This window comes from Asterias rubens, chromosome 4 (genome assembly GCF_902459465.1).
Source record: "Asterias rubens chromosome 4, eAstRub1.3, whole genome shotgun sequence".
In the NCBI taxonomy this organism is placed as follows: Eukaryota; Metazoa; Echinodermata; class Asteroidea; order Forcipulatida; family Asteriidae; genus Asterias; species Asterias rubens.
Genome location: NC_047065.1, coordinates 2,046,985 through 2,056,926, shown reverse-complemented (window position 1 = coordinate 2,056,926; position 9,942 = coordinate 2,046,985). Strand labels below are relative to the sequence as shown.

At 37.8% G+C, this 9,942-nt stretch overlaps 1 protein-coding gene across 1 annotated transcript; it reads right to left on the bottom strand.

Annotated features, from left to right (window-relative positions):
* Positions 1–139: 139 nt before the first annotated feature.
* Positions 140–9,058, bottom strand: LOC117289487 (zinc finger protein 3-like). The gene is made up of 8 exons (XM_033770625.1): positions 8,745–9,058; positions 6,704–6,778; positions 5,934–6,275; positions 4,829–5,490; positions 4,182–4,370; positions 3,467–3,512; positions 2,715–2,778; positions 140–1,911 (listed from the first exon to the last, which is right to left on the bottom strand). Exons 1-8 carry the CDS (start codon positions 8,794–8,796, stop codon positions 963–965), a joined length of 2,379 nt encoding a protein of 792 aa, XP_033626516.1. The 5' UTR covers positions 8,797–9,058; the 3' UTR covers positions 140–962.
* Between the last annotated feature and the right edge of the window lie 884 nt (positions 9,059–9,942).

Genomic DNA, 9,942 nt, shown 5'->3' with positions numbered 1-9,942 from the left:
TTATGGGAGTCAAATTTTTAAATCCCATAAATGGACGACCATGTTAGTTCGCAAAGTAAAAGGAAAACCACTCAATTTCGAGGCAAATTTGTGTGGATCATTGTATTCTACTTTTAAAACATCTTTCCAATCATATGCATTTTATAAAAAACTGTTACAAACTCTTTTTAAAGACCAACTCGTCCCGGATCCAAGGCAACGTGTTCCTTTCAATAGCAACTAAATCAGTACCTCAAAGAATCACCCTTCATTTGCTTCAGAAATAGTTTCAATAAATTGCCTGGTGTGTGCATCCCCAGCTTTTTGCTGTAATGTTTTGAACCAAAGTGGGATAATTTTGTACTTGACGCACCACAATCTTCAGAAGATACTGCTTATCAAGCTTCTTTGCTAAGCAAAATAAAAAGTGGGGCACCAGTTGTAACATGGTAAACTTCATTGAATTTGGCTGGTAACCAGTTTCTGTTAAGCAAGATGTGTTTGAGCTTAGCAAGTTTTTACGCAAAAGCTTTATGAAAATGGGTCCTGATTTAAAGGTGTGCTATGTTTGTAGGTCTGGGGGAAAAAGGGACGAGAGATTTCGAATGAGATCTTTTCGGGATGCTAGGTGGCAGCAGACATACCAGGTAACTCCATTGCCATCGAAATATGCGCAAGCTCAGAACTACATGACTAATGGAAATTTACCCGTCTGTCTGCTTTCAACTGTTGTTCCAAAGTCTATAACAAAAAAAGACCATGTCCGAAGACAACAATTGCTCTTCATCTATAAATTGCTTTTCATTTTCAACACACACAGCACTAACTTCAAGCCAAATCACAAAACATTTCATATTGTCAGTGCAATAATATACAAGTAAGTACTAAATGAAGGGTTGGGATAGAATGGTTTCCAACAATAATACACAACTCTTGGAACCATTAAAAAAACCATCAGATGAATTCTGAACTTGAAGTAATAATTATTGCGCCATATTATTCATTCTTTCCTGGTTCTGACTCTGTTCCACCATCTGGCCAATGTCCAGTAGAGCAATGGCCGTAGCGTTAGCCGTTGCTATCTGTTCACTAGTCACCTCATCACTATTGGATATCGGAACGGCCACCTGGACGATGGAATGCGTCTGCTGGCTCTGTAATTGTGATGTTATTGCTTGTAGATCTCTCTCAATGTCTGCCGTTGAGCGATTCCCAATCTTCTTTATGTGCTCGCTCTGATCAAGTGTGTCTGATTTGTCTTCAGCGTCCAACTCTTGGGAATCGTCATTGTCTGATAATTTGGTAGCGTTTACGGCGTCCTGGCACTGGGCCCACATCGGACATTGGTGGAATTTCAGATAACGGGCGTAGGCAAAGCCCTTATTGCACCTACTACAGCGAATTGGGTAATCGTTGGAATGTGTTAGCATGTGTTCGTTGAGATTAGGCCTTCGCGTGAACGCCTTGGAACACTGCGGGCATTTGAAGGGCTTCACGCCGCTGTGCGAAACCATGTGGATACGTAAAGATGCAAAGTTCTTGAACTCTTTCTTGCAATCGGAGACGTTGCGGAAGGGGCACTTGAGCTTTCTCTTCGGTCCATGGACTAGCCTCTTGTGCTTTGCAAGCTTATCGGGATTCTTGAAGGACTTGTCGCACTGATCACATTTATGAGGTCGACTGGCCGTGGCGTGGCTAGCCATGTGTACCTTGAAGATGGCTGCAGAACTGAAGTTTTTGCGGCAGCGACGACACTGAAAGGTGCTTCCCTTGCGTGTCTTCTTGGTGGAGAGGTTACGTCTAAGAAAGTGCTGGCACGGGAAGGCGTTCTTACAGAATGGACAGCTGTGATGATGCCTGGTGCTGGTAAGATGCTGGCCTAGATCCTCTAGGCTCGTGAATTCAGACTTGCACTTCTGGCAAGTAAATTCCCTGTGAAGCAAGACAGTCAACATATTTTAACAAGAAATTAAAATACGTTCAATTATAAGAACAAACTATAAATAATAGGAAACTTGCAGGTAAAACCAAGAAATAACTGTCTTTTAAGAGGGTAGACCAAACCGGCTCTTTTCAGAGCCAACACTCCCTCAAACGAGAATTATTACATGGTGGTACCCCACAAGTCTATTCTTCATTATAGTTTATTTTTATCCTTCACACCATGCGACACTTCCTACCCAAATGTGCATCCCTCAAGCTCTACTTAAGCTGCATCACAACCAGCAGTTTAGCTTTCTACTAATGAAAAGCAGAGTATATTGTTCAACACATCAAGACAACACCAGCTTTTTCAGAGCCAACATCCCTACTAAGAGCTGAGATGGTTTACGGAATGATTTAAGGCCCAGTGACCAGGGGTAATAATGTTGACTTTGTGACGGACCTGAGCGCTATATAAGAAGCCATATTTATTTCTATTATTATTATTATTATTATTATTATTTTGTACATGTTTGTACCCGCCAGTTAACTATTTATACAGGCAGGTGAGTAATTATCCATAAAAAAAAAAAAAAGGAAAAGAGAAAAGCGGGCAAGAAAAAAAGAGAAAAAGATAATATTCCTATACTTTATGCAGAAGGTTAAGAAAAAAAGAGAAAATCAGCAGAAAAGAGGAGGTCTCACATGCCTGTTTATAGTCGATTTTTATCTTCGAGGATCATCATATATTATTAATTCATGTTAACTACCTAAGTACAGCAAAAAAAATGAAATGATATAAAATGGCTCACTTTTGCTCTTCCCTTCTGCTGCGTAGTTTAATCGGTGACTTTTCTGTATGATCTTGACTTCCATCTGATGAAAAAAACATAAAATATAAAACAATGAATAAAACATAATTTGAAGGCAGGGTACACTTTTGGTATTATCACATACCAGTATTCTCATTTGGTACATCTCAACAAATGTATAAAATAACAAATCTGTGAAAGTTTTGGGTCAATTAGTCATCGAAGTTGAAGGAGAATAAATGAAACGAAATATCACCCTTGATGCATAAAAATGTGTGTTTTACAGATGGAAAGAAAAGGCTTCATGCCTGAAGTATTTTTCAGATTTAATTTTTGTCTGGAGAATTACCTCTTTCTCTAGAGTTACCTCTTTCCGTAAAACTACCTTACAACAAAGGGTGTCATCAACAGCTCTTAAGTGCTCAGCGGCCGATTTCACAAAACGCTAGAATTAATCCTATCTCGAGCTAGGACGAGTAACCCGTCCTAACTTTATAGGATGGGTTTAATGCGTCCTACTTCTTCAGATAGGGAACTTGTCCTAAGTCCTAAAATTAATCCTAAGTTAGAATGAGTTTGGTGAAATCGACGGCTGTACTAGGTATACCCTCTATCACAACTGGTGTGAAAAAAGAAGTGTTATTTCATACAACACCATTCAATGCAAAACATATTTAATGATCTGACATTTCAACCCTAGCAGAGTATTTCTCAAAGGCTAAAATAGTCTGCCTCAAATCCCAAATAATTACCTTCTTCATCTCCATCACCTTCCTTTGCAGCCTCTTCTTGCGCTTGCTATAGAGAAAACAACAATTAAGATAAAAGTATTAGAAACCAAAAACTTCACCAGCCTAGAATCGAGATACCAGCTCCTTACAAGATTTCTGTACCTAACTCCTCTCGGATTGTTGAGTTGGGATAGTAAATATTAAACCAGACTTTGGAGTAGTTGTAAGTGTTTTACAACTTATGCATGGATTGCAAGGATTAATTCAAACAAATCTCTCTATCTCTCACTTTCTCCCGTCCAGCTTTAAAGACACTGGTAACCTTTGGAAACTGTCAAAGACCAGTCTTCTCACTTGGTGTATCTCAACATGTGCACAAAATATGCACAAAATAACAAACCTGTGAAAATTCGATTGGTCATTGAAGTTGTGAGATAATAATGGACGAAAAAACACTCTTGTCACATGAAGTTGTGTGCTTTCAGATGCTTGAATTCGAGACCTCAAAATCTAATTCTGAAGTCTCAAAATCAAATTCAAATATTTTAGTGAGAAATAACTTCTTTCCCGAAAATGGCGTTACTTCAGAGGGAGCCGCTTCTCACAATGTTTTATACAATCAACATCTCTTTATTGATCGCTAACAAGTAAGTTTTTATGCTAACAATTATTTTTAGCAATTACCAATAGTATCCAGTGCCTTTAACCCCAAACAACTTAAGAAGAGTGAACCTACCTCTTCCTGCATGGCAGCTCTGATGGTAGAACATCTCTTATTCCTCATCATATGAGTCTTCATATTAGACTTCTGAGAGAAGCATTTATTGCAGATCTCACACTTGAAGGGTTTCTCTCCTGTGTGACTCCTCATGTGTTGGTGAAGATCGAAGGATCCAACGAACATCTTGCTGCAATGCGGACATTGCTATCAAGTAGAAAACAGAGAAAGCAATAACACTATGAGAGTTAGCAAGTCATATAAGTTTAGCAGGCAATAAGTGTTAAGTAAAGATTTATCTCTTCCTGATCCAAACCTGTTACTTGTTAGGCCCTACTAATTTTTGACAAATTATTATTTCGTCAGCGCAACAAAATCATATTTTATGTGCCTGTTTTTAACTAGAGACTCCTTGCATACCGCAAATTGCTACAGGGACGCTGAGGTCATGCGCATGTTTTATGCACAAAGAACAGCTATCATCCAATTATTTGCCTCTTTTTACCTCAGTGAGGGCGCTTTTTGGCCTCAGTGATAAAGAAAGAGATGATTTTATTGAAGTTACAAAAGAGGAATGATGAAACAAGGCCACATCTTATTGTGTGACCTTGTTAAATTACAAATTAAGAGACAACAACAAAAAACACAGGAGGTAAATATCTTACATGATGCTTAGGTAGATTTTCATTAAGTTTCTTCGACAGGTCCCTGTGCGTCATCAAGTGCTTCCTTACAGTGCATCTCTCAGCAAATTGCCTCTTACAGAGCGGACACTCAAATGGCTTCTCTCTCGTGTGGTATCTAAGATGTCTCTGAAGCTCATGATTCCAGGGGAATGTCTTATCACAATATTGACACTTGTGAACCTTCTTAGAGGGCGCTCTTGATATCTTTCCACCGGTCGGCGAGAGGTGAACCTGCCGCTTACGCCTAGGAGGCTTCGGAGAATCTGGAGACGGTTTGGGCTTCCGAGGCTGGCGTGGCTTCTTGGGTTTTGGTGATTGCTTCGGAGGGATGACAACTTCTTTAGGTTGATCAAGAGCACTGGGCATGATGGTGAAAGTGGCTGGGAGGGTTTCGTTGGACGATTGCAAGAGGACTGAATGCTGTACTTGCTGCTGTTGTTGATGGTGTTGTTGTTGCTGCTGCTGCTGCTGCTGTTGAAGTTGTTGTGGATGTTGCTGTGGATGTTGCTGTTGTTGTTGGTGTTGCTGTTGTTGTTGTTGTTGCTGTTGCTGCTGATGTTGTTGTTGCTGCAAGGTGATAGTACTGGATCCCATGTGTGGTGTACTATTTGCATGGGTGTAGGTCTGGTTATTTGTTGTGGCTGAGTAGGAAATGTGAAACAACATAAATGATTTCAGTCACTACATCTCAGGCATATAGACCCTTCCCATAAAAATTCTTATTACATTCACTCTATAGCAATCGCGTCTGCGTCACGCAGCCATTAGTTGCATACAAAAAAACGTGATGTTCCCTCATTTTGAAAACCAAAATGTTAGTGCACACACGCTATGTGCAATTTACATATGAAGGGTATATTGCCATGATGCCCTGCGCTTTTGCTGTGGTGCCCTTTGCAAAGTTCAAATACAAATTTACATTTTCCTCATAGCATGCCCCTTCAAGAGGGAAATTCAATGCTTGCTGCATGATAAATCACTTAAAAATACCAAAACAACTGTGATAACCAACTCACCACATAGATTGTAAAAACAAAGACAGGACTTTGTAAAAAAAAATAAAAATAAAAAAAAAATTCCTTACCTATACCCATCTGAGAATGTGGAGCTAGGAAGGGTCCAGCAGGCATAGCCATCGCAGGTCTCTGCAACACGGTATTCTGATACTGGTCCATGTTGGTGTAGTTGGATATCGGAACCCCTTGATCCCCAAGTACAACCTCCGACGAAACCTGCATATGCGGAGAATGACCCAGGTTGCCATAGGAATGACCTCTGTTGTGCTGTTGCATCATGGGATGCCCGTGAGGTACATGGACGTTGGTCGGCATAACACATTGTGATTGCTTGTGACTCATGAACTGGTTGATGGTGACGAAGCGACGTTTGCATTTACCGCAAAGAAACACGTCATCCTCTCCACACACTATTGGACAAAAAAATAAACAGTACCTGTATTGAAAAACCTTAAATTTTACTTGTTAAAATTTGTTTTCCCGAGTTTCAGCAACGGAGAAATTATCTTCATCGACGATAGATTATCTTGGATTGTAAATTATATTTTCAGGTTCATTTTTAGTGACCTTGTTTAAAGGTATATGCTGTTTTTACATTTTCTTTTCTCTTTCTGAGATTGAAAACAAAAAATTTCAAACAAAAATGATATTGTGGTATACTGAATTTAAAAAAAAATTCTTTTCAGGATTTTGTTCAAGCATTCGATTAAAAGTCATCAAGTTGGACTGACTTTACCCTTGGGAACTTTAACAAGACAGAAGACACCTGCACAGAAGACATCTTCACAGACAGACAGACAGTCGCTCCTCAGTCTAGATGATGTATCATATTTCTTACCTGTGACCGTTGTCTGTACAACATGTTGTGGCTGTCCCTCCATCAGGCAAGTTGCCTGCTGGTTGGTGTCCATCACTGCAGGGGATATTAAAAGGGCAAAGGTTAAAAGCAGTGGACACTATTGGTAATTACTCAAAATATTTAGTAGCATAAAACCTTTCTTGGTGACGAGTAATAGGGACAGGTTGATGGTATAAAACATTGTGAGAAACGGCTCCCTGTGAAGTGCCATAGTTTTTGAGAAAGAAGTAAGAACTTGAGGTCTCGAAATCAACCATCTAATGCACACAACTCCGTGTGACAAGGGTGTTTTTTATTTCATTATTATCTCGCAAGTTCGACGACCGATTGAGCTCAAATTTTCACAGGTTTGTTATTTTATGCATATGTTGAGATACACCAACTGTGAAGGCTAGTCTTTGACAATTACCAATAGTGTCCACTGTCTTTAAACTTTCTGAATAAATCAAATGAAATTAAAATGATAACTCTGATCATGGATGATTCCCTTTTCAGGAACGTCTTTAAAACAATTGAATCTTAGTTGCTTAATCGAGCCAAGATTAGGTCCTTAAAGTGACCCGGGTCTCTTTATATTTTTAGCAATTGAGCTTTTTTTTTTTTCAGTTTTAAGTTTTCTCTCAAAGTAGTAATTTCTTTCAATCTTGTTCAAAGATTTAAAATAAAATAAAAGTCATGAAAAAATCCACGAATGCTGCAACGCAACAACCTTATTAATGAGCTTCAATCTTAGGACAATTATTTCTCCCTTAAAAATCATGTTTGGGTCATTGGGTGTTATTTATTTATTTATAAGCAGCCTTTAAGAATAAGTATGTATGGTATAGTTTGCGTCTCCTTAAAATAAATTTTCCTCAACATTTTACTTTTTACTCTAAAGATTTTATGCCGAGTTGGTTAAATATCAAATTACAAAGCAAACATTTAACACTGATAGATGAATTTCATTTTCAAGCATGTTCATAACAACAAATTCAAGATTGAAGTTTTATTGAGGAGAGCATGGGGACTTATCTGTAATCATATTTCTGAATTAAATAATATATATTAAATTGTGTACACTAACTTTTAATATGTGAAGGAATTATTTCCTTCCTCCATGGTTTAAAGGCAGACCGCAGTGGACACTATTGGTAATTACTCAAAACAATTATTGGCATAAAACCTTTCTTGGTGGCGAGTAATGGGGAGAGGTTGATGGTATAAAACATTGTGAAAAACGGCTCCCTCTGAAGTGCCATAGTTTTTGAGAAAGAAGTAATTTACCACGAGTTTGATTTCAAGACCTCAGATTTCAGAACTGCTTCTAATTAGCTGTTAACAATCTTTCCAAATGGCGCCACCACTTTTTCACTCATTTTTACAATAAGGGATATCTCTTTGAGGTAAATTAGATTACTATAACTATATTATTTCATATCCAATGAAAAACTGGTGGCGCCATACAGAAACTTACGTAAAAAAAAGTGGTGGCAGGATAGAAACTCTTCCAGGAAAGTTCACATGTTGGAAAATTGAATGTACTTTCCTATCTCAAATGTTTGGTTTTTTTTTTGACACTGACAGACATTTTGTTCTTCATTGTTTTATTTTGTTAATTTAAAATTGCCTCCAACAAAATCCTAAGCCTAAATCGATTGGTTGAATGAAATCGAACAGCCGTTAACTTTAGATTACTTCACTACAACACTATACTTCTCGCAACAAAACTCAACGACTCGTGCAAAACAGTACTGCAGTGGGTGCATTTGCCATACGTTACCACAGCACACATTCACGGCTGTTTATTTTTCCCTATCTCAACGTGCATTTCTACAGTGTGTGCAAGGCGACTGTTTTAGGAATTCATGACTGTTGACCCTTACGTTGCGCCATATAACAATTGTTTAAGGTCATTATCAATTTACCAATTCATGAATTTACTATGAAATAGATCCCTGATGTTTTATACAACTGCCTAAGGTTTCATTTGTTATTTTGTGACTAATAAAGAGTGAAATACAACGGTTTTATATCTTACCCGACAAACTGTTGAAAATGGCCTCCGCCATTTTTGCACCGTACGACGCCATTTGATAAAAATTGTAACCATACGCTCGTTCGGGCAAGGCTTAAACCCTTAAATTGACAGGGAAATGATTATGTTTTAACATCGAAGCTCAAACAATTCAAAATAATATATCAATAGGTATATTCAAACTGAATATTATTCAAAACCATAGCTGGAAACTCAAATTACATGATTTTTGGTCCGGAAGATATGTGGGAAAACAAATAAATGATGTCCCTAAACTAATAAGCATAAAATAGCCACGATACGAACGGCCGAGCACTTCGCTGGCACTAGACGACTGTTGCTGTGTTGATATTCGCGTATACGGGGACCAGCAAAGGACGAGCGGAGGAATAAGAATCAATTATCATCATGGTTTGAGCGCACCCCTTGTACAAAAAACATCCGCAGTCTAGCAAAAAAAGCAAATAGGTCACTATTGACTTTCTAATAAAATCAATCTAATTGATTCAGAATTGTGTCTACTCATGAAAAAAATAATTTGGAAAAAAAAAACACGGTACCCCCAGTTTAGAAATAGAACCAATTCTGAAATCAAATGTGAAGGAATTTCTTTTTTTGAAGAGGATTTTTAAAAGAAACCCTCTCAATTGAATTTTGCAATTAATGACATGAAAAATTAAATCTTGAAATAAAACTTGACAGATTAGGTATTCACTCTGTTGTTTCTTAGGTTAAACCTTGAAAAATATGATGGCAATTTTAAAGTTGATATTATGTAAAATAAAGTGCCGACTTACGATGCAAGAACAAATCTGACAGACAATTTTAATCTTAAATGGGCACGACCATTTTCTAAGAGAAGTTTCAAAACAAATTTGCAAACAGTTCAAAAAGACACATTTGATTGATAAAAGTAATTGTTCATGTTTATTTTGCAAGAGTAACTAAGCATGATTACAAAATAAAATTTGAAGTTTGATGACAAGTAAATTTGTTTAACCAAGGTCTTAATATGTATTGTTTTCTGAACAAAGCATTGAGAAAATCTGGGTGCACCCCATTAAGTAAACTCCCATAGCATACAGTGCAAAATGCAAAACATTCAGAAATACACGAGACATACTTAGAAGTCTTGCAGCTTTTTCCCCAACAGCAAAGAAAAACACTCCTACATCGGTGTAATTTTCCAAACGTCCGAGCA

Bases quoted from the DNA above. Each gene is read 5' to 3' on its own strand.
- LOC117289487 (XM_033770625.1), bottom strand. From the start codon at position 8,796: ATGGCGTCGTACGGTGCAAAAATGGCGGAGGCCATTTTCAACAGTTTG. The intron at 6,276-6,703 runs GTAAGAAATATG...TTTGTCCAATAG, and splicing joins TGTACAGACAACGGTCACAG to TGTGTGGAGAGGATGACGTG. The intron at 1,912-2,714 runs GTGAGCCATTTT...CTTGCTTCACAG, and splicing joins AGCAGAAGGGAAGAGCAAAA to GGAATTTACTTGCCAGAAGT.